Raw genomic sequence first — 25,519 nt, 5'->3', positions numbered from 1 at the left:
GCTATATGGAAAGGAGGGAGGTAAGAGCCTGGTGGAGGGTGGGGACCATCCAACCCACATTAGGGCTGCCTCCGTGGCTCGACCTATAGGGCACTGGCCCAGGGAGTGCCTGGAGAGCCTTTGAGAGACAACTTAAGCTTTGACACCTGGGACAAAACTCCTCTCCAGGTATCATAAATTCAAATAATTAATGATCCTCAAATTCCTTCCCATAGCCTGAACATTATGTATACTTTTAACAGGGTACAAGGCTGACAATCTTTTTGGAGAGTTCCAGTTACTTCTTTCTTTGAATTTCCTTCCCACAACTTCCTTAAACACTGATCTAGAAGCTAACACACAATCTAGGGTCATATCTAGAAGTTTTACTTGGTTCTTTTCATATTTTCCATTTCTTTCATTATGTTTATGTTTTCCTTTAAATCCTGACTATATATATAGTTGCTGTTTTAAAGTCTTCATCTGCTAATTTCATCATCTATGTCATTTCTGAGTCTGTTCTTATCAACTGATTTTTCTCCTGTCTACGGTTTACATTTTCTTGCTTCTTCACACATACAGGGTGGGGCAAAAGTAGGTTTATAGTTATTCATAGGGAAAATAATACAATCATTAATAAATAAAAGTACAAGAATAAACTCTGGGTTTCATGTACTCATAACTATAAACCTACCTTTGTCCCACCTGTATAATAATTTTTTAATTGAAAACTGAACACTGTGGGCATTACATAGTTTAGTACCTGGGTTTTGTTGAATTTCTTTAAATATTATTAAGTTTCATTCAAGGAAGCAGTTAATCTACTTGCAAACAAGCTTTTTCAGCTTTGTTTGGGTGGGGCTAGAATAGCCTTCACTCTTAGGCTACTTTAGCCTTATCTCTGTAACCTGAAAATTTTGAAAAGATATATTTGCAAAGATATATGCATCCTTGTGTTCACTGCAGCATTATTCACTGTGGCCAAGACAAGGGAACGACCGAAGTGCCCTTTGTTAGATGGCTGATAAAGAAGATGCGGTGCATATACACAATTCGATACTACTCAGCCATAGGACCCGATGAAATACTGCCATTTGCAACAACATGGATCGCTTTGGAGAATATGATGCTAAGCAAAATAAGTCAGGCAGAAAAAGAACCATATGATTCCACTCATATGTGGAATATAAACCTGGAAGCAACAAATGAACAAACAAGAAACACAAACAAAAACTCACAGACACAGACAACAGTACGATGGTTACCAGAGAAAGGAGGGTGGGGATAGAGAGGGTCAAATATATGGTGATGGAAGACTTGACTCTGGGTAGGTGGGTACACAATCCAACACATATAGATGATGTATTACAGAGTTGTACGCTTGAAACCTATATAATCTTATTGAGCAATGTCACCCCCAATAAATTTAACTAAAAAAATAATATAAGCAGAGTCACTTTCAAATAGAGTCAGAGCTGTCATCCAGAGGAACTGCCTTGCACATTTCATGCCTCAAACCTTTGGAATGCTCTTGAAACAGGGCAAAACAACCTTTGGCCTGAGAGGAAGGCAGCATTGTGTCCCAGGGAACTGTTTGCAAAGATAACAAAAAAAAGCATATATTATGACAAGACTAAAAAATCAACTACTTTAGCTTATTGGCACCAATAGAAACGCCTTCTTCCTATTGAGGTACCCGTGATTGCTCTCCTTTCTCATAAATACCCCTTTACCTTCTCATTGGAACGCCATTTGGGTTTCTGCCAGAATCAGTGCTTTCGGATGTTTTTAAAATCTCAAATAAATGCTTGTGGCCTCTCAGTCCGGCTTTTGATTTTTAAAATAACATCTCTCATGCGTGGCCTTTCTGAAATCTCCCTACGAAATGCTCGAGGTGTTTAATAAGGTTTCTCTACTCCAGTTGGTCAAAAACAGAATGTTTCCTGACTCTGTTCAAGCTCCAGTAGTTGTTCAGCTTATAATTCACCAGTAGTTTTTAATAGTCTTACGAAGTCTAACCTTAAACCTAAACCAAATATTCAAGGAGACTCTTCACTTCTTTTTAAAGATTTTATTTATTTAGTTTTCGAGAGAGGAGAAGGGCGGGAGAAAGAGAGGGAGAGAAACATCAATCGGCTACCTCTCGCAGGGGGCAGGCAGAAGACTCATCTCACTCAGGAGAGACAGCAGCACGGGGCTCACCATCTCTTCGCGCAGGTGCGTGAAAAACAGCCAAGAGCTCCTGGAGTGGGCGGGCCTACCTCTCGGGGAGGGCACGGGACTGTGTGTCCTCCCCACGGAACCCGATTGGCCTGGGCGAGCTCAGACACGGGGCGGGGCTTGATCCAGGGCAGCAGCCACGTGGGACGCCGGGTTGATCCCACAATGCACTGCGTGTTACGTGACTCGGAGCGGCGGGTCCCAGCTCCACAGGTACGGTCCGGACCCTCCCAGTGTTCGTTTCTTCCCTGCTGGGGTCGCTCGAACTCCAGGCTGGTGGCTTAGCTCACCCGGCCTCCGGCTACGGCCATGGCCCCTAACTCTCGAGTCTGCAGACCTGTTCCAGGACAGGAGCCAAGCCCGAACCGTGGGGGCGGGAGCTGGGTGTTGATGGAACCGCGGAGCTCGGACAGAGCCAAATTGCGAGGACTTCGTCTCCTTCCACTTGTGGGCTCTATGGGGCCGCGCGGTCGGCAGTTGCCCCTGGGCTGGCCTTCCATGGGTATGGGACAGCCGGGGCAGGGGGACTGACTGGGAGGGACTATCGCTCTGGGCAGTGAGCAACGGAGAGCATTCCCTGGTGCCCAGGTGTCAGAAACTCTGGTCCATCTAGGCTGCTTAGGTGTCCTGGAGCGTTGACGTCACGTTTTCTGTATCTTCTAGGCGAGGTGGAATTTGAACTAATGGCGAACTTTGCGTTTTGTGGGGACTGAATGAGCCTTGAGCTCAGAGAGTTGCCCTCGTTGACTCTCGGAAACCTTCATCGGGCCCTGTTAATGGCACTTTGGGAACGAGATGGCAAAGAGACCGTAACAGTTGGCTTGACAGATGGAAGAGGTCTTCAAAATAGGAGGCCAAGCCCCAGCTGGCTTGACCCTCTCTGTCAGTGAAAGCAGCTTTGGGATTTTGGGGTGCTCCACGGCTTCCTGGGTCATGTATCTGTGGGTAGTTGGCTAGCTTGAGAACCAGTCCTCCTTATGTTCTGCCAAGGCAAAGCCCGGGGCTAAATGTCAGCCATTAGACCCTAGACGCTGGGATCCCAGCTGGCAGATGGAACAGCCACTTCTAAAACTTCCTGAATCACATTCCACGTAACTGGTATTTGCTCACATGCTGAGATTATAAGGAATTAGGCAGTAGGTACTTAAATAGTACCACAATTTCAGGTATATGAAGGTTGTAGTTCAGTAATTGGATTTGACATCCGTGACTGTAACCTAAGTTATAATGGGACATCTGGGCATTTCCTATGTTGAGAACCCATGATCTCAGTTTACTGCTTCTTTTGGTGTATAACCGATTTTTAAAAATCTAAGTATATTTTTTATTAATGTATAAAAGAAGCCGAGCTTTTATCAAAGGGCAGGGGGAGTGGGGAGGTGTGCCTGCGACCTTACCATGTAGTTGAGTAAGAAGCTTGGTTATGGTGAGAGGCGATGCCTCAGAGGGTGATTAAAGTTAGGCCTGAGTTTAAATCTGTCACTTGCCAATTTAGGGATTGAATAAATTAATTAACTTTTTGAGTTTGAAATTCCTCAAAGTAAAATGGAATTGATAATACCTATCTCACAGGTTATTGGGAGGCTTACATGAGGTAATTAGTGTATGTAATATGCCTGGTAAATAGAGGGCAGTTAATAAATAATACTTGCAAACAATATTGTACTTTAGACTGCAAGGCAGTGCTTCAGGTCCTTTACATGCTCCTGTAAGGTAAATACTATCTGTATCTTTAAAATGACGCTACGGGCCCTGGCTGGTGTAGCTTAGTGGATTGAGCTTGGGCCTGTGAAGCAAAGGGTTGCTGGTTCGAGTCCCAGTCGGGGCACATGCCTAGGTTGCAGGCCAGGTCCCCAGTAGGGGATACATGAGAGGCAATGACACAAAGATGTTTCTCTCCCACTTTCTCCTTCCCTCCCCCTCTCTCTAAAAATAAATAAAATATTTAAAAAATAACTATGAAATACATAGTAGCCACAGTTTACAGGTGAGGAAATTGAGTGTAGAAAGGCACAGTTAGTACATGGTGGAGCCAGATTTTTGAGCCCAAGCAATCTGTTAACTACTATATTGTCTCACAAAATGTAAGCTGGTCTTTTATTATTATTTCAAAATTATTAGCTAGATATTTTCTGTATCTTTAAGTTCTTGTCTTCTGTTGGTTTTAGGAGAGTGGTGTAGCACAGTAATGTGGAGATAGAAGAAACTTGGGCTCAAGCACCAGTTCTGTCATATATTAGCAGTGCGACACTGAGAAAGGGAGCCTTCATTTCCTCATCTGCAAAATGGTTACACCTACCCAGTGTTTGTAAACTATGAGGTGCTGCACAAATGTTGGGACTGACACACTTATGCGTGTGTCGGGGTCCCTTTTCCTGGATGTGAGAAAATGTATTCTAGAGCCTGAAGTCTTACACGTCCTGCTCAGTGCAAGCACCTGTAATAGGAGTGTCAAAAGCTACTGGAGAGGTTGCATGTGTTGGGTGGGGGGTTGGGGGGGGTGGCAAACTGCAAAATAAATTGTGGTTATCCTTGGTACCCTTTCTGCTTCTGTTCTTCAAACTCTTTCCCAAGTGTTTTCTTCCTAACCTATGGCTAGTAAAGAACTCCCCTTTTCACTCAGTCTTGCCCCCACCCTGTGCTGTCACAGTACAGCTTTCTCCCCAAATACACCCTTCCCAATTCTCACAGATCACTATTAACACTTTTAATAAAATAGTATGCACTAAGGTAGTGTTTACCAAATTTTGGTACCATCAGATAATTTTATTAAGTTCAGGGAAAAATATAGATACTATCTCTAAGGGTAGGGCAAAAAATAAGTTAGTTGAAAGACACATTAGGTAGATAATAATACAGGTGGATTGCAGATGTGGTAAGAATTCTGAAAGTGGTGCTTGGATGAGTGAAGTTTGGAAAATAATGAACTAANAACTCCCCTTTTCACTCAGTCTTGCCCCCACCCTGTGCTGTCACAGTACAGCTTTCTCCCCAAATATACCCTTCCCAATTCTCCCAGATCACTATTAACACTTTTAATAAAATAGTATGCACTAAGGTAGTGTTTACCAAATTTTGGTACCATCAAAATTTGATAATTTTGGTACCATATAAAATTTGATAATTTTATTAAGTTCAGGGAAAAATATAATATAGATACTATCTCTAAGGGTAGGGCAAAAAATAAGTTAGTTGAAAGACACATTAGGTAGATAATAATACAGGTGGATTGCAGATGTGGTAAGAATTCTGAAAGTGGTGCTTGGATGAGTGAAGTTTGGAAAATAATGAACTAAAACAAAATATGAATGATTAACCCAACACGAATGTTTTTTATCTTAAAAAAGACATTTATGAAAATGTGTTGGTAGAAAATAGAAAGCGTACTTATCCACTGAGTTTTGTTTATTACTTTTTGAGAGATTGCCTTGCTATTACCTTGGGCCCACAGTCATTACCCCACAAGGTTCTTTTCTCAGTACGTTTTAGGAAGTATAAATCTTTTTGTCTTTCAAGTCATGAAGAAAGGAGTAGCTTTGAAGAATACATGGAAGTTGGAACCCTCTAATAAAGATAATTACTGATATTTTTGTTGGGGTCCTAGAAAGATTAGGGAGTTTACTTTTAAATACTAAGTATATGGATGTTTGGAAACTATAGGCTACAACCCTTCCCTCATTTTAATTCACAGAGTAGACCTTGTGTTGCAGTATATTTCTGTAAAGACAGATTTTTGTATTTAAGTAATCAATACGTAAGGTATGAAGTAAGATATTTTCCTATTTAGGCTAAATGTGGTAGCTGTGGCTTAATAATTAAATAAAATACGGCAACAGTTTTAAAAAGAGGATTATAATGTAGCTTTTATCCCTTGAGGATTTCCAGCTTTCTCTTGCTGGCACTTTTAGAAAAGGAGAGAAACTGATTGAATAGGGGAAAAATGATTTGCATATGTCGTGTTGGAGCTTTGGTCAAAGAATCCATTATGGTAAAGGCTAATTTGATTCCTGCTGAGGTTTTTTCCTTTGAAGTAAATAGAGGGCAAACATATTAAAGGCTATTAACATATTAATACCTAACTATTCCTATCATTTCCTCATGAAAATGGGGAAAGGGGGGAGTAAATTGAATGCGTTAGCATTACTACTATTATTATTTTTAAAGATTTTATTTATTTATTTTAGAGAGATGGGGAAGGGAGGGAGAAAGAGAGAGAGTGAGACATAAATGTGTGGTTGCCTCTAGCACATCCTGTGGCCTGCAACCCAGGCATGTGCTCTGACTGGGAATCGAACCAGCACCCCCTTGGTTTGCAGGCCTGCGCTCAATCCACTGAGCTACACCAGCCAGTGCTTGTTAGCATTATTACTTGGATTAATTTTTATTGTCAGTTACCATCATGAATGGACAGTCAGATTTTGGTTTCACCTGGCAGTGAAAACTAGGCACCGCTGATTTCCAAACTTGGTACCAGTTTTCTGTGGCATTTTTTGATATATTACTAACTCAATTTTTCATTTTTGGAAGAAGAAAAATTGACATAGCTGAACTGAGTAGATAAGGATTAGTTTAGTCTCTGAGATATAATATCATGAAAAAGCATATGAAACTGTTTTCAGGTTTTTCTGTTTGTACCAATTACTAGTGAAAGGGAAGCATTTAGAGCCTTGTGTTCTGATGGCCTGACAGAAAATACCACCTAGTGTCGTTCTGTGAACATGTTTTAATTCAGTATTTTTCAAAGTATAATCCTGAGATAGTAGCATAGTAATTATCTGGGGAACTTGCTAAAAATGAAAGATTCTCAAGTTCTACTGTCAGTGGATCAGAATTTTTTGGAGGTTGGCCCAGAAATCAGCATTCCTAACCAAACTTCCAGTGATTTCTATATAAGCTAAAATTTGAAAACTAATATATGTATATATTTTTAATCAAAGTTTGACTCTTTACTTGATTTCTTTCAGACCCAGGCCGGTGTAGTCCTTTGATCTATTTTTGTAAAGCATGAGCAGAATCTAAAAGGAGAGGCCATTATGATTTCCTTTCTGGTGAAATGATTGAGGATGGTATTGAAACCAGTGATTCCTTTAGCTTTCAGATTTATTTATTTGTTTATTTTTCAGTTTATGCTTTATAATTTTTAAATATTATTTAAAATTTATAATTTTTTAAATATTATTTATGCTATTACAGTTGTCCTGATTTTTCACCCTTTGCCACCCTCCACCCAGCCAACCCCCACTCCCACAGTCAGTCCCCACACCATCCATTATCCACGTCCGTGGGTCATCCGTATATATTCTTTGACTAATCCCTTTACCTTTCAGTCAGTCCCCACCCCCTCTCCCCACTCTTGCAGCTGTCAGCCTGCCCCTGATTCTCTTTTGTTCGTCAGTTTATTTTGTTTGTCAGTTTATTTCGTCATTAGATTCCACTTCTAGCTTAGATCATACGGTATTTGTCTGTCACTGACTGGCTTATTTCACTTAGCATAATAGTCTCTCCAGTTCCATCCATACTGTTGCAAAAGGTAAGAATTTTTTTTTTACTGCTCTGTAGTATTTCACTGTATAAATGTACCACAGTTTTTTAATTCACTCATCAGTAGTGATGGGTACTTAGTTTTTTAATTCACCCATCAGTAGTGATGGGTACTTAGGCTGTTTCCAAATCTTGGCTATTATAAATAATGCTACTATGATCATAGGGTTTCATATAGTCTTTTGAATTGGTATTTTGAGATTCTTAGAGTATACTCCCAGCTGTAGAATCACTGGATCAAAAGGCAGTTCCATTTTTAATGTTTTGAGGAAATTCCATACTTTGTGCTTCCTGAACTTGCCTGACTTCATTAGGTTAGGGGAGTTTTCTGTCATTATTGCTTCAAAGTGGTTTTCTATCCCTTGTTCACTGTCTTCTTCTGGTATCCTGATGATACAGATATCATTATGTTTAATGTTGTCCCTAAGCTCTATTATTTTTTAAATTGTATTTTACCGATGATATTATCACAGTTGTCCCAATTTTTCCCCTTTTGCCCTACTCCACCCAGCACCCCCCACTCCCTGAGGCAATCCCCCCACTGTTGCTCATGTCCATGGGTCATGCATATAAGTTCTTTGTTTACACCCTTTCCTATACTGTACTTTACATCCCCATGGCTACTCTGTAACTACCTATTTGTGCTTCTTAATCCCCTCACCTCTTCACCTATTCCCTCACACCTGCTTCACATCTGGCCACAATCCCAATGTTCTTCATATCTGTGATTCTCTTTCTGTTCTGCTTATTTGCTTAGTTTGTTTTTTAGATTCAATTATTGATATATATATATATATTTATTCATAGTGTTGATTTTCTTAAATAAGTCCCTTTAACATTTCATATAAGAAAGGTTTGGTGATGATGAACTCCTAATTTTTTTCTTGTCTGGAAAGCTCTTTATTTGCCCTTCCATTCTAAATGATAGCTTTGCTGAATAGAGTAATCTTGGATGTAGGTCCTTGCTTTTCCTGACTGAATATTTCTTGCCAATCCCTTCTAGCCTGCAAAGCTTCTTTTGGGAAATCAGCTGATGGTCTTATGGGAACTTTTTTGTAGGTACCTCACTGCTCTTCTCTAGCTGCTTTTAAGATTCTCTACCTTTAACCTTTGGCATTTTTTGAATGATGTGCCTTAGAGTGGCCCTCTTTGCATCCACCTTGTGTGGGACTCTTCTTCCTGGACTTTCATGTCTATTTCCTTCACCACATTAGGGAAGTTTTCTTTCATTATTTTTTCAAATAGATTTCCAATTTCTTGCTCTTTCTCTCCTCCACCTGGAACCTCTATGATGTGAATGCTGGAATGCTTGAAGTTGTCCCAGAGGCTGCTTACACTGTCCTTGTTTGGGGGGGTTCTTTTTTCTTTCTTGTTTTTCTGATTGCTTATTTTTGTTTCCTTATGGTCCAAATCAGCCAATATTTGAATATTGGCTTTGTTCACCCTACTGTTGTTTCTTGTAAATTGTTCTTTCTTTCAATTAGTGTATCCTTCATTTCTTACTGGATCTTTTTTATGCTGTTGAGGTCCTCACTAAGTTTTTCAAGCATCCTTACAATCAGTATTTTGAACTCTGCATCTGATAGATTGCTTATTTCTTTTTTGTATAGTACTTTTTGTGGTGTGTTTATTTGTTCTCCCACTTGGACCATGTTTCTTTGTCTTCTCATTTTGGCAGCCTCCCTGTGGTTGTTTCTGTGTATTAGGCAGAGCTGCTGTGACTCTCCATCTTCTTGGGGTGGCCTTATGTGTTAACAATCCCGTGGGACCCAGTGGTGCAGCCCCATTGATATCCTGAGCTGGATGCTCTAGAATTGTCCCTTGTGTGGGTTAAGGGGTTTCTCCTCTTGTATTTGGGTCTTAGTTGTTGTTGGCCTGTTCATTGGTGGGATTTTCTCTCTAGCTGGATAACTGAAAGGCTCAACCTCCACCACATTTTGTATGCTGTGTACTGGGGCTGACAGAAGAAAACAAAACAACACACAAAGAAAACAAAACCTAAACAAGCCAAAAAAAAATCTCAACAACATCAGCACAATCAATGTTAAAAGAGCAAAGACTAATAAAAGTAGAAAGAGAAATAGAATAGTAAAAGAAAAAAATAAGAGCAGACCATAGGAGAGAAAAGTGATTATGAGAGAAGGAAAGGAAATAATAATAAGGAATAGAAAGAGGAAAATGGGGAAAAGGACAGAGAAAGAGAAAGTATAACAAAAATACAAAAAGGAAAGAAGAAAAGTGCAGTAAGAAAAGGTAAGAGTAAATAAGAGATGTACAAGATAACAGTGAAACAAAAATAGAAAATAATGAAAAGGCTATAAAAAGAAAAAATAATGAAAATAATGGAAAAGAACAACATGGAATTTGTCTCAGCTGAGTTTAGTGCCTGCCTGCTTGGTTCTCTCTTTGGATACAGCCCTGATGTCTGAAGCTGGCGTAAGTTGATGTCAGGTGCTGTCCGTGTCTAGCCCCTGCAGCCTGTTTGAAGCTACCAGCAGTCCGCAGTTTGTGGCTGTTTCCTTGGGGCTTGGTGGTGCATTGGATGGGCCAGCACTGGACCCAAGGCTGGGTGAGCAGGCGTCCCAATGCACCACAGGATCTGCCTCCACCTGCCTCTGCTCGTTGGCTTTCTGTCCATCTTAGATTAGTCCCTGACCTGACTGTTTCTGAGAGAGCTTGGGACTAATCAGTGTGATGGGACTGCTGGATCTTCCGTGGGAGGTGCTGTTCAGACTTCGGGGAAGATAATGTGTATGTTCCCCCAACCCTGAGTCACAGGCCTTAATCTGTTCCAGATTATCTACTCGAGGTCAGCAGGGCAGAGCCTCCAGTAGGCAAGCAGATGGGGCTTCCAGAGTCCAGAGTTTGGTTCTGCCAGAAAACAGGAGGGTGTTTCTGTGGCTCACCCATGAGGGGGAAGTGGGAGTCTGGCTCCTGGCAAAGTGTATGGAATGGCTGCACCCTAAAACCAGTCTCTGACACCTCTTGAGTCTGCATATGTTGCTGTCACCTTAGCAAGACTTAGGATGCATGATTGGGGAAGAAATAGACACACATAAAAGATACAGGTTGGGTTGGGCAGAATTCCAGAGAGTGGGGCAAGCAGTATCCAATAGTGTGGGGTAATTGTATTTCCCCTGGGAGGGCCTTGCTCTTCTTAAGAAAGATGGCTGCTGTGGTATTGAAGTGTGACCCAGCACAAAAACCTCTGCAGCCTCTCCCCCACAGCTCTCTTCAGTGCCACCCCTCCAGTCTGCCCTTGGGTGACTGCAGTCTGCACTGCCCTTCCTTCACTGGAGCCCAGGCTGAGTTGCTGCAAATAGAAAACCCCTGTGCTTTGACCCTTTTTAAGAAAAAAAAATAGTGGCTTTGTCTCCAGAGGGTGTTGTTTCTCCCCAGCAGGCAAATCCCAGTGGCCTTCCCTGGCTGGATGGTAAGTGGGTGGCTGCTCTTGACACTGGCGCCCTGTGCTTGAGAGCCGGATCTGGGGTCCAGGCATCACTCCTCTCAGGGGGAAGTTCTCATAGCCTTGCCACCCCTCAGAACTCTGCAGTCTGGGCCCAGCCCCTCTCGAGTCCCCATGCGTCCCCACCCTTCCTTGCCATCTTGTCTCTAGGTGGTTTCTGCCTGTCCTTGGCCAAGTTTCTTTTTCAGATAGTCTTCAGTTGTTTTCATCAGTTGGCTGTTCCCTTTCCTTTTATTTCCGGTTTGGTTCTGGGAGGAAGTGTGAGAAGGATTCTCCTACACAGCTGCTGTGCTGCCAGCCAGATTTATTTTAAATATTACTTTTTCTGGTTATGAAAATAAGATTTGCTCATTGTGAAAATTTAGGAAATTATAAAATGATAATCATCCATGATACTGTTTCCTGGAGATAAGCATTGTTCTGCTTTTGATATGTTTCCATCCTATATCTTTTTCTCCACTTATTCCTCCCTTCTTCCTTTTCTTGGTCTTTATGGAAAACGACATTTGGAGGTTTTTTAAATATATTTTATTGATTATGCCATTACAGTTTTTCTATTCCCCCCCTTCATTCCCCTCCACCCTGCACACCCCCTCCCCCACCACTCCCCCCCTTTAGTTTATGACCACGTGTCTCAAGTACTTTAGATTCTATATTTCCACTACTATTCTTGCCCTCCCCCCTATCTATTTTCTACCTACAGTCTATGCTACTTATTTTCTATACCTTCTCCCCCCTTCTCCTCCTCCCACTCCCCTGTTGCTAACCCTCCATGTGATCTTTATTTCTATGGTTCTGCTCCTGATCTAGCTGTCCTCTTAGTTTGCTTTTGTTTTAGGTGTGGTTGTTAATAACTGTGAGTTTGCTGTCCTTTCACTGTTCATATTTTTTATCTTCTTTTTCTTAGATAGGTCCCTTTAACATTTCATATAATAAGGGCTTGGTGATGATGAACTCCTTGAATTTGATCTTATCTGAGAAGCACTTTATCTGTCCTTCAATTCTAAATGAAAGCTTTGCTGGATAGAGCAATCTTGGATGTGGGTCTTTGAAATGATTTTCATGACTTGGAATACTTCTTTCCAGCCCCTTCTTGCCTATAAGGTCTCTTGAGAAATCAGCTGACAGTCTGATGGGAACTCCTTTGTAGGTGACTGTCCCCTTATCTCTTGCTGCTTCTAGGATTCTCTCCTTCATATTAATCCTGGCTAATGTAATTATGATGTGCCTTGGTGTGTTCCTTCTTGGGTCCAACTTCTTTGGGACTCTCTGAGCTTCCTGGATTTCCTGGAAGTCTATTTCTTTTGCCAGACTGGGGAAGTTCTTCTTTATTATTTGTTCAAATAAGTTTTCCACTCGTGGCTGTTCCTTTTCCTTTTCTGGTATCCCTATAATTTGGATGTTGGAACGTTTAAAGATGTCCTGGAGGTTCCTAAACCTCACCTCATTTTTTAAAATTCTTGTTTCTTCCTTCTTTTCTGTTTGGTTGTTTCTTTATTTCTTCTCATCCACTCCCTTGATTTGAGTCCCAGTTTCCTTTCCATCACTATTGGTTTCCTGTGCATTTCCCTTCATTTCAATTATTATAGCCACAGATATGTTCTTCTAATTTGTGACTAAAATCAACCAGTTCTGTGAGCATCCTGATCACCAGTGTTTTGAACTGTGCATCTGAGAGGATGGCTATTTCTTCGTTGCTTAGAGTTATTGGCTCTGGGGCTTTGAGTTCTTGAGCCATGTTTTGGTCTGTTCGTGCCTGTTATGTATGAGGAGCGGAGCCCTAGGTGTTCACCAGGGCGGGGCAACTCAGTCACTGGGTTGGGACACTGTATATGGGGGTGGGGTCAGAGAGGGGCAATGGCGGTTCCCTCTGCTGCTTCTTGCAAGCTGCTGGGGCCTGCGCGGTCTGTCTCACTGCTCGCTCCTTCGCTGGTTTATCTGTGCGTGAATGTGTGACCGGGGTCAGCCTGCCGCCTTGCGCCTTCAGTGGGTCTGCCCGTTGCCACACCTGGGATCTGCGCCATGGCTGCCTGTGCACCTGGGTCGGGGGATCTTTCCTGCCCGACCCTGCTCCGCTGCTGGCTCCGCCCCTCTTACCGGTCAGGTTGAACGAGTTTGTTGTTGTTGGACTTCCGTATAGTTCAATTTTCTGTGTGTTGGCTGCATTTTGTTTACTAAAGCTTTGTTGTCTTCAAACTTGGTTTTGGGAGAAGGCACAGTGTTTCCACCTGTGCCTCCATCTTGGCAGAAGTCCTACATTTAGAGTNCGCCTTCAGTGGGTCTGCCCGTTGCCACACCTGGGATCTGCGCCATGGCTGCCTGTGCACCTGGGTCGGGGGATCTGTCCTGCCCTACCCTGCTCCGCTGCTGGCTCTGCCCCTCTTACCGGTCAGGTTGAACGAGTTTGTTGTTGTTGGACTTCCGTATAGTTCAATTTTCTGTGTGTTGGCTGCGTTTTGTTTACTAAAGCTTTGTTGTCTTCAAACTTGGTTTTGGGAGAAGGCACAGTGTTTCCACCTGTGCCTCCATCTTGGCAGAAGTCCTACATTTAGAGTTTTTATCCTGCCTTTTTTTTTTTTTACTGCCCAACAGATAAGCATTTTACCACATTATTAAACTGTTTTTCACAAGTATAACTTTTAGTTTCTGTACTCAATTCATTTATATGGGTGTACTATAATTTATTTAACTCTTTCCCTGTTATTGGATATTTAGGTTTTCAGTTATTTCTGTAAAGGCATGTCTTTCTGTTTAAAATTTTGTCTTTACCTAGGATAAAATTTGTAATATTTAAATTTTTCATGCTCAAAGAGCATAAATATTAAATTCTGCTGAATATTGTCCAGTTGTTTTGAGAATGGTGTTTATTTCAGTATTTACTTCCACATATATTTATGAAAATTTTAGAAAGAAGCAAGTATTTTTTATTAAAGCTAATTTGTTCAGGAAAGCATAGTCATCATTTTAATTAGTATACCTTTGATTATTAATGAGTTGAACATTTTTGCACTCTTTTTCAGCTTTGGCTTTAATTTTTTTGTCTAACCCAAGATTCTCATTTTGTTTCAGGTCTTCCGTTTCAGTTGAAATGTCAATGATTTTATCTGCCTCAGTCATTCGTGTCAGAGATGGGCTGCCGCTTTCTGCTTCCACTGACAATGAACAAGGCACCGGCGTGCAGGAGTGCAGAAAGTACTCTAAAATGCTCTCAAGGAAGCTGGCTCAGTTTCCCGATAGATGTACCCTGAAAAGTGGCCATTACAACATTAAGTAAGACTTTAGTTTGCTTTATGAAAATCACTTGCTTGGTGGTAGTTATTCTAATGAAATGTAAGTGGTTACAATAGAAATTAGTGTTTGTTTAGTTTAGGAATACATTTAAGTCAAGATTCATATGATTCCGAACTTACACTAGATGGTAGTCATCATTTCATCACCCTTTTTGTAACTGGCTTTAGAAAAATTTACAGTTTTGCGGATCTGAGATATGCCATCTTTTTTCTAAAGATTTTATTTTTATTCGTTTTTAAAGAGAGGGAAAGGGAGGGAGAAAGAGAAGGAGAGAAAATCTGTGTGAAAGAGAAATGTCAATAAGTTGCCTCTTGCATGATACACCCCCACCGGGGACCTGGCCTCCCCCCCAGTCATGTGCCCCGACTGAGAATCGAACCTGCGACCTTGATCTGTACTGAAGGCCGTGTGCACTGGCTGTTATATCTACCTTGCTCTTCACCCATAGCATCCTTTATATCACTGCCTTCTTTCTCGTCGTTTAGGTCTCTGCTCTCAGAGAGACCTTTGACCGCCATGAAGTCACTTTCTATCCTATTGCCCAGTTTCACTTTCTTTATATATAATAAATAGTGATGAATGCCATCTCCTCTCCCCAGAATGTAAACTTAAATTGTCTGAAGGCAGGTATAATGTCAGATTTTTTATATTTCCCATTAGAGTTTGCCTGGCCATGTAAGAACACTGTAAATACCTAGTGGTCAACTTGTGAGATGACATATCTGAGTCCTGACGGGCAAGGCTCAGTTGATGTTGTCCCACAAAACAAAAGGTCATTTTGATGTAATAGGTTATAGGAAGCTGTTACTGCAGGTTTGAGGGAAGTGGCTTGATTTAAAAAACAAAACAAAACAAAAAACAATGCCGAGACAGTGGGATGCAGGTTGAAATGGAAAATCTGAGAGAAGAGCAGTTAACTGAGAATTAGGGTCCTAACTAGTAAAACACAAGTGCAAAAAAAAGAAAATGCCAACCATAGAGACACATCAGAGGAGGAAATGGTTAAACCTGATAAAAAGGAATACCAGAGTTGAGGAGGAGGAAGGAACATAGATGTTCTGAAACCTTGGGATGGACCGAAGGAGGTCTTTGGAAAGGGTTGCTTGTACCAGAGGGAAGGGGTGAGGAAGGAGAGCAAGCTGACAAAGTACCATTTTGAGCATTTAATTAAGGATATGGCGAGGCAGTCCAGTGAGGTGAGACGGAGATTTCAGAGTCATTCATAGAGAAGTTGAAACTGAGAGTAGAAATGCCCGCTGCGTTCTGAGAGGCCGGGAACAGAACCCTGGAGAATGTTCATAGTTGCTCAGATCACCTGAATAATGTGAATTATGCTTTCTTTTGTGAAAGAAAGAATAATGTGAAAATTTGTGCTTTCTTTTCAAATTAGATAGTGATATTACAATTCTCTCTGTGTAAAATTTTAAGGAATTCATCTGTTTCAGAAGTTGAAGGATACTTTCCTTAAATTTTCATAAATGTTTAATATATAAACCTATATCACTAGTTAGGAAACAGCAATGACTGAAGCAATAATTATAAACCATATGAAAACCAAATTGTATCAAATGAGGTCTTAAAACATTGACTGGTTTTGGAGGTTTAAAAATCAAGTTATACATTCTGAGTTCTTTTTAAACATAGAGACACTGATACTATGAAAAGATAAACCTCTTTGGAAGTCCAGTTATACTTGTGAATTTTAGTTGAAGAAGTAAAATTCCTTAGTTTTTTCACTGTGAATTCACCTGAAGTGTGATAGTGGTTGTGAGCTTCATAGATTCTCTCCTTACCTGAGGATTCACTCTTGTTATATCTGTTCCCAGACTGCACCTCCAGCTGGGAAGGCTGTTTCAGGCTTACCTACCTTCTCGTTTTAGGGTCTGGTAGTGCATTTCTTTCAATCTTTGGTGTTATTTTTTGATTATAGGGGTAAGAACTTCAACAATGACACAGTACCTCCAATTGTACTTATCATTAAATATCACAGCAGCTCTGTGAATGGCTAATAAACAGAACTCTTTCTCATTACTAAAGACAGAAACACAACTCATACTAGCTTAAGCAAAACAAAATAAGGAGGGGGGAGCTGTATTGTGAAGGGCTTCTGAGTTGGCTGGAGCCAGGGACTGAGATGTTGTTACCAGGGATCTTTCTCTCATTTTTCTAGTCTCCTTCCTTTTGCAGATGGGTATTGTCTGTGTACTGAACAACACTGTAAGGCAGCTCCAGGCTTACTTCATCACTGCTGAGCAATCCTTCTTTCATGTTCCAAGAAGAGGACTTTATTGGCCTTGCTGTGTTGTGGTCCGTTCTGGAGTACCATTGTGGTCACAGGGCTGAGGTACTCAGAGTTGGGTCCTGGGTCACATTGATGGGCAGCTCGCCCAAGTCATTAGAATAGGTAGTGGGGTTGAGATAATTTCCCAAAGGGAAGGAGAGAAAGGATGCTGGGCAAATAGCCGTTATAGTACTACCACCCCTGTTTTATAGAGGAGGAAGTTGAGCTTTAGGGATATAAACGAACTTGTTCAAACTCACAAAACTAATAAATAGTATATCTGAAACAGTTTTTGTCTTCAGCATTCACATTATTCTATGGTAAAGTGTTGCCTTTTTACCCTTAACCTCTCATTTAACAGCGAGTGTTCCTAATTCTCCTAAATTTTTTTCATTTTTATTGAGATAAAAATTAACCAGGGAAAAGAATTAAGTGAAACTACCCCTCTTTCTTTTTGGTTGAGAAATAATGAGGAACAGATTATGTAGGAAGTCTAATTGGTGAGGCAGCACTCTCACTGCAGACTACGTGTTTGGCGGGGGGTGGGGGGGGCATGGCAGGAGTATAAAACCCACCATAGCTATCATACCTGCTGGGGGGAGAAAATAACCTGTGAGTCCCACTTTCCTGTTTTGTCGCATTACTAGGATCATAGTATTAGTTGTTAGGTTAGAGTCACTCAAGAAACCAGATGGACGCAGTGAGCTAAGACGCAGGGTTTATTAGCTGGGAATAAGAGGGAAAGTGGAGCCAACCTAGGAAGGTTGGGGAACCAACCAAGGGAGGTTAAGACTCATTTGGTTGTTCTTAGGGCAGGGTTTTTTAGCACAAAAACCCCAGACGGGTAACTGGTTGGGGTGTCAGAGTCTGATTGGCTGAAGGTAGTTGCTGGGTACCGTTTCTCCTGACCATGTTCTTGATACATCTTGTCAGGCTCAAGTTAAAGCTGCATCCTGTTATGCCGGATACGCCGACCCCAGACCCCAGTCTTAGCCAGGCATGTGTTTGTCCTGGGCAGGGTCGGCAGGCAGTTTCCCAGGCTACAGTTTCCCACAGTACAGTTTTCCCGCCTGGTGATTTTCCATTCCTCCTAGGCCTGCCTAGGTCTGTCATTAGTATTAGTATCAGTATTTTACCAGTTTATTGTGGAAAACCATTCAGCCATTCAGATTTTCAACCAAAACCATTCAGATTTTGCCAGTTTTTTTGTGGAAAACCATTCAGCTTTCAGCACCATTTACAAGGGGGACCCCCCAAAACTGGCATTACCTTCTGGAGGGCAGGCCCCTTGTGTGACAGGTTTACCCCACCAAGTGAGTGTTCTGGGGAACCTATCTTCATTGTCTATCAGCTGGAGTTATTGTGGGAGGCTTCCATGAATTTTTTTTTTGAGAACTCTTTCAACACATTTGCCCGTTCCAGGATGGGTGATTCATGAGCACACCTGCCCACACTGTGCTCAGTGTTCAGTTTTTTACTAAAAACGGCACGATCCCCATTCCCCACCCTCCCTATTGCCCCAAGCAACTTTTTTTTGTTGTTTCTGTGGATGAAAAAAGTTCCCAAAGGGAAATGTTTTGCCATTGTGAAAGAGGTGAAATAAAGAATGGCAGAAGCACTAAAAGGCATCAAAATTGGAGAGTTCAAAAACTGTTTAGAGCAGTGGAGAAAAACTTCTTGATAGGTGTATTGCATCAAATGGAGAGTACTTTGAAGGTGACTGAAGTTTAAATATATAAGAATAAATACACAGTTTTATAATAAATAAATTCCTTTGGTGGGGTGGTTTCCCCCTCGAATGTTAAATAGGATTTTTGAACTGGTCTTGGAACCTAATTACTCTAAAAATATAGTTTCTGTGGGAAAATGATTTCTAGGTACATAAACTTCTGGAATTCTAACCAATAAATAAATTAGGGATTACGTATGATTGATTATCTAAAACAAGGATCTACCTTCTCTGTGGTGTGAAGATGTTACAGTTAATGGGGAAGGAGTGATTGACTCTGCAGAAAAGGAAGTGAAGGACAGCAAAAGTAGATTTTGCTTCCTTTGTGTTTTATCCAAGGCTCTGATGGTATGATCACCTTTGAACACTTAAAATCATCTCATTATTTAGCTTACTGTTTTAAGTTGCTATCACCTGGAATATTGCATATTAATAAATATGTTCTTGTTTAATAAGGTTAGAATTTTGACTAATGTGAGTCCTTCCTCATGGGATTACTTATTCATGATTTAGCTCTTCACCATTGGAGGCTAATTGAAAGTTGGCCACATAAGAGGAAGAAGTGAGAAAATAGAAAGTTTCTGGTAGAATGCTGCACATGGTGGACACACAGTGTCACTGAGTTCACTTCTGGTTCTTACCTCCTTTGTGTCTGTTGCATTGATGGCACAATCTTGTTTTCACCTTGTTTCCAATAAGAAGTATTTTGGTTTAGAGTTTTAAAAAACCCATAAGGTATACTCATTTTCATAATGTCAAATTTTTTCAGACTTAAAGATTAAAATGCTTTATTTTAGAGACTGATATTCAGTGTAGAATGTTCTATTTTGAAAATAATATTTTTCTTATGGTTAGCAATTTTAACAGTGGGTTAGAGATAGACGGTATGCCCTACTGGAAATCTATTCACTGGGCAAATGTGACTACAAAGGATAAGCATATCTTCTATGTATAATACTACAATTACAGAATGAAAATTGCATTTCATGCAAATATTAATTATTACTGTTTCAATGTATACTTTGCTATAGACTTTGTCATTTGGTGTGCTACAAAATGCAGTTTCGTTCCCATATCTTGTTTTGTATATCATTGTTTTAAGTGCATTCCCAGTACCGTATTGCATGTGGCTGGCAGTCAGGGACTTTGCCTTTGACATCAGCGTCTAGGGGGGATGCTAGACATATGCTGGGTGATCTGTTATTTGCTGTGGGGAATATCATTGCTTTCACTAATTACTTAGTTTGGTGCAGCAGGCCTGAATTTCCCTAATAATGTCTTTTTTTAAAGTATATTTTATATATTATGCTATTACAGTTGTCCCATTTTTTTCTCTCCTTTATTCCTCTCTGCCCTATTCCTCCTCTTCCACCAACATTCCCCCATCTTGGTTCACATCCATGGGTTGTACATAAAAGTTCTTTGGCTTCTCTATTTCCTATACTATTCTTAACCTCCCCTGCTTCTATTTTGTACCTACCATTTATGCTTCTTATTCTCTGTACCTTCCCTGCAGTGTCTTCTCTCCCCAATGATACCCTCCATGTGATCTCCATTTCTTTGGAGAAAGAAATGTTCCTGTTCTAGTTGTTTGCTTAGTTTGTTGTTTTTTTAAGGTTTAGTTGTTGATAGTGTTGAGTTTGTTGTCCTTTTACTGTTGACAGTTTTTGATCTTCTTCTTTTTCTAAGATAAGTCCCTTTAACATTTTACATAATAAGGGCTTGGTGTTGATGAACTCCTTTAACTTCACCTTATCTGGGAAGCACTTTATCTGCCCTTCCATTCTACACGATAGCTTTGCTGGATAGAGTAATCTTGGATGTATGTCCTTACACTCACCACAGCCAGGTGGCAGGCTGTGTGGGCGGGGCTGGCTTAAGGGGAAACTGAGACTCAGAGTTGATACAAGGGTTGCTACTGTGAGAAACTCCCAGTCTCACCTGAAAGTTTGTGGGAAAATGCATTAGGGACCTGCAGGCAGCTGCATTATTCCTTCTCTGGCCCCTCCCCCACAAGCAGCACCCCAGTGCAGCAAGGAGGTTTGCCCTGCTTCCGTGAATACCAAAGGCCCCGCTCCCTTACAACTTATCAGGTGTGCCAAGACAAAGAAGTGTGGCCCAAATGAAAGACTGAAGCAAAACTTCAGAAAGAGAGCTAAATGGTGAGGACATAGCCAACTTATCTGATGGAGAATTTAAAGCCTTGGTAATCAAAATGTTCACAGATCTGATTGAGCTTGGTCGAAAAATGTAAAAAACAAATGAAAGATACCCAGAATGAAATAAAGCAAAATATTCAGGGAACCAACAGTGACAGGAAGGAAACTAGAACTCAAGTCAACGATCTGGAACAAAAGGAAGAAATAAACAACCAATTGGAATAGACCGAAGAAACAAGAATCCAAAAAAAGTGAAGCGAGTCTTACAAACCTCTGGGACAACCTGAAACATTCCAGTATCTGCCTCATGGAAGGAGGAGAGGAAGACCAAGAAATTGAAAACTTATTTGAATGAATATTGAAGGAAAACTTCCCCAATCTAGTGAAGGAAATAGACTTCCAGGAAGTCCAGGAAGCTCAGAGAGTCCCAAAGAAGTTGGACCCAGAGAGGAACACACCAAGGCACATCATCATTAAGTTACCCAAGATAAAAAATAAAGAGTTACCCAAGATAAAAAAAAATCCTAAAAGAAGCAAGGGAAAAGGAGAGAGTTACCTACAAAGGAGTGCCCATTAGGTTATCAGCTGATTTCTCAAAAGAAACCTTACAGGCAAGAAGGGGCTGGAAAAAAGTATTCCAAGTTTTGAAAGGCAGGGACCTACATCCTATTTGGATGACTCTATCCAGCAGAGCAATTGTTTAGAATAGAAGGGCAGATAAAGTGCTTCCCAGATAAGGTCAAGTTAAAGGAGTTCATCATCACCAAGCCCTTATTATGTGAAATGTTAAAGGGACTTATCCAAGAAAAAGAAGATAAAAAAATGAACAGTAAAATGACAACAAACTCACAACTATCAACAAATGAACCTAAAAGAAAAGATAAACAAAAACAAAAACTAAGCAAACAGCCAGAACAGGAACAGAATCAAAGAAATGGACATCACACAGAGGGAGTTCAGTGGGGAAGAGGGAGGGAGGAATGGGGGGGAAAGGTACAGGGAAGAACAAGCATAATTGGTAGGCATAAAATAGACGGAGAGAGATAAAAAATGGTGTAGGCAACAGAGGACTCAAAGAACTTACATGTACAACCCATGGGCATGAACTAAGTGGCGGGGGGATGCTGGAGGGTTGGGGGGGCAGGATGAAGGGGGGATGAAGGCAGGAAAAGAGAAAACTGTAAAGCATAATCAATAAACATATTTTTTTAAGTAGAAAAGGAAAAGAAAGGGGTGATCTCCTTAACTGGAGTTTGAACGTCTGCCAGCCTTACCTATTCAAGACACACTTAATCCTGGAAGGCCCTTAAGAAGTTTCTAGTGTGTGTGGGGGGTAGATAGGAACCAAAGATAAAATGAGATTGGATAAGTTCCTTGGCCAGAAGAAAGGGAATACCTATAAAACCAAACCCCATTGGTACCAAAGCCTAGAAGTAGAAGGGAAAGAAAAAAGAAATTAGAGCAAAGTAGGAAGAAAACAAATTAAAAATTGTGTTCCACATGGAGAGAAGAGGACTTCGGGGGGTGGTGGTGGTGAGGATTAGTAATGACTGTGATAAGAAGAGAGCAGGCACACCTGTTAGACCTGCAGAGCCGACTGGGGGTGTTCACTACAGAGGTGAGTAATTGCACATGGTCCCTGAGAACATTCTTCTCTTTAGAGTAGAGATGTTGAAAGCTCACTGACCTGAAGTGTAAAGCCTCTGGGACCACTCACAGGAAGTGCAGGTCAGGTTCTGTTCTCTTCTGTCATTTAGTCAAGTCTTTATTGGGCTTTTGAGGTGTGTAGGTACTGTTGAGCTTAACAGTATGTGTGTACAACACACGCAACAAAGTGTGCAAATGAGTGAATGAACGGTGCCATCTTTGTACTCATTTATTCACTCATTTATTGAATGCTTATCTTGTCCTAGACACAGAGTATTGTAGGTGCTAAGAAAGCGGTGGTAAACTATACAGAAATCGTCCCTACTCTCACGGAGTGTAGGTTTTAGTGAGACATTACAACAAATAAACACATACATATACACTCACAAACGGGGTTGGTTACATGAAGAAAAAGAACAGCTGCTGTGATACGACCATGGGGTTGGGTCAGTTTAGATTGTGTGCTCTGGGAGGACTTGAAGTCTGAGAGCTGAAGGATGAGCTGGAGTAGAGCAGCTCAGAACTGGATCATGGTAGAGGTGGGGCTGGGAGCATCGCGAGTGGGGAAGACAGACTTTGTGAAGCTTCTCCGATTGGGAGTTGGAAGACTAGAGTGGGTTGGTACCCTTAGGATCCAAAACAAGACTGGTGTGACTGCAGTGCAGAAACGGAGGCCTGTAGCTGTGTAAGGTGAAGTGGAGAAGATGGCAGTGCTTCCCAGATGTTCTGATGCAGATTCCCAAACCCTCAAGTTTCATTACTTTTAATTAGGAGAAAAAATAGAGATTGATTTGTGGCTTAGAAAAACTGAAAAAAAATGTTGGTGAGTTGGGATATAATTGGTTTATCTATACCATAGGGAAGTTCATGTTGTGGCATGAATGTGGTTTTAGTATTGGAACAAGTTTGTCCGTCCCAGGCCTGCTTAACAGTACGTGGCCTTGGGTAAATTACTAAGTCTCTGGTTCTTTGTCTGTAAAGTAGAGATAGCAATATCCTTTTATTGTGAGTGTGAAATTAAATGGCATATGTAAAGTACTTAGGAAAGGGCCTTGTTCATACTAAGTGGTCAGTAAACTGTACTTGCCTGTTACTATTACTACTACTTCTCCCTCTTCAAGGTAAAAGAACAATGAGCAGGTTGTCCATAAAATGTGAGCCGAATGAACCTGATGGACAGGCCATAAAGCATGCACAAACTGGCATACAGATAGTGGCTTTAGACTATTTCATGTGAGTGCTCCTCAGGATGGTTGGGAGTCTTTTGGTCCGTCCCAGTGAGAGCTAAAAAAGAAATCTTTTGATAACAAAGGTTATCAAAAGATTTATCAACTGAGCTATATATACACTGTATTTTTCAGACTAGAAGATGCACCTAAGTTTTAGAGGAGGAAAATAGGAAAAAAAATTTTGAAGCAAAAAATGTGGTAAAATATTTAATAACATAAATAACATAGTATTTCACCAATGTAAATGTAAACAGAACTCAACAGCAGCATTAACAACCATTATTCCTCCCAAATTTGGGGTGGGGGAGTGAGTTTTATAGTCCGAAAGTAAGGAACTTTTGGAAAACTGATTTTTGCATTTCAAAGACAGACAGCATTGTAAGGCCAAATTCACAGGGAAAAGCCATAAGATTATAGAGCACTTCAAAGTATCATGCCATTATAGTAAAATAAAGACTTTGGAGTAAACATTCCTTGAGAATGCTAACATAAGATCTTAAAATGTAGGGTTTCCTTTATTTCCCATATAATTCTCTAGTTAAATTTAGTGCAAGCAAAGAAATCATTTGGGATAAGCTGTCATATAGGTTTCTTTGGTTCACTCTGTTATTAATATGGACATATAGTAAAAACCCTACCCTAACACATAGAATGGAGTCCGAAAGCTGCAGTCATTTAATTGGGGGACGATGACGTAACTCCTAGCTAGCCACTTGGGGGTTCCGACTGTGTGGAAACCAGTCACCAGTTGTGTTTTATCCCAATTCAGGTTATTGTTGGGTATATTTGAATGCTGATGACATGTCAGAATTTTGAAAATGATAGTGAAAATTTTGTTTTTGGAAAGAGAAAAATTACTTGAAAAAAACATTGTTTGGTCTTTAGTTGATTAGTTTTGTAGAAAAATGTATTATGTCGTAACAACTTTTATGACTATGACCCATAAGAAGAGATACATTTTACTTTGTGAACACTACCTATATACAAATAGGAAACTAAAACAAAAGTTTTATGTAACAACATGCACAACATGCATCCCAATATTTTCTGTTATAGTCTATTTTAGTTTTAAGGAAAATGCTCTGTGTAATTCACTAAGCTAATTTTGTGACCGGGTGTGTCACAACTTGTGTAAATATTGCATCAACTGACTGTACATTAAGGGGCACTTCAGAATGGAATTCCAGTTTATTCCAGAAGCATAAGATCAGCACAATTTCACCAGACGTATATACCACACAATTAGTAATTGATGATTAACACGTGCCAACCCCACATCTCTTGGCTGCCTGGGATGGTCTTTAAAGAAAGAAAGAGAGAGGGGAGGAAGGAAGGATGGTAGGAGGGTATTTACATATGCATAAACTCTTACCAAAAGAATACATAAGAAGTTAATAACGAGTTGTTTGGGGGACTGAGAACTGGGTATCTGTGGGCAGCTGTGGGGATAAAACACTTTCAGTACAGTGTTTTCTTTCATTTTTCCTTCTTTTAAAATTTGAATCATGTGAATATACATATATTCTAAATCAATAAATTCTGCTTCCCCATCGTTTGAGAAAGAAAGGGCAGAAGGGACTCCAGTAAGGATCAGAGTTTGCCACTAAAGATTACTGTGGTAGATAGGGCCTAGGGCCAGTATGCTGTTTGCTGCCCTCGATCAGGCTGGCTATGTTGACAGTACTTTAAAAAACGTTTGAGTGACTCATTAAGAAGGATTAATTTGTGTCCCTTGCTGGACCTACTATAGGGGGATATATAATAGGAGGATATATACTTTATTTTAGAAAGGTTTTTTTTCAGTAGAACATGGTTAAATATTTCACTGCTTAAAGTAGAATTTTTTTGTCCTGCATATTTAATTTGTTATTTAGAAATAATTTCAAACTTACAGCAAACTTGTAAAAAGAGGAAAAATACAAATAATACCTGCTCTCAGGCTTACTTTTTGTTAACATTTTACTTAATTTGCTTTAT

At 40.6% G+C, this 25,519-nt stretch overlaps 1 protein-coding gene across 1 annotated transcript in view; it reads left to right on the top strand.

Annotated features, from left to right (window-relative positions):
- Nucleotides 1–2,364: 2,364 nt before the first annotated feature.
- The window catches only part of SEC22A (SEC22 homolog A, vesicle trafficking protein), a 67,170-nt gene continuing 44,015 nt past the window's right edge, over nt 2,365–25,519 (top strand). Inside the window, exons 1-2 of the mRNA XM_037051468.1 lie at nt 2,365–2,412; nt 14,276–14,476. Coding sequence (XP_036907363.1) covers nt 14,295–14,476 — 182 coding nt within the window. The 5' untranslated portion in view covers nt 2,365–2,412; nt 14,276–14,294. The remainder of the gene's footprint in view (nt 2,413–14,275; nt 14,477–25,519) is intronic.

The sequence above is a fragment of the Sturnira hondurensis genome, unplaced genomic scaffold (genome assembly GCF_014824575.4).
Source record: "Sturnira hondurensis isolate 20B ecotype Veracruz unplaced genomic scaffold, ASM1482457v3 Scaffold0007222, whole genome shotgun sequence".
NCBI classification, from domain to species: domain Eukaryota; kingdom Metazoa; phylum Chordata; class Mammalia; order Chiroptera; family Phyllostomidae; genus Sturnira; species Sturnira hondurensis.
Note: the sequence above shows the minus strand (reverse complement) of the source record. Positions and strands in the feature narration are given on the sequence as shown.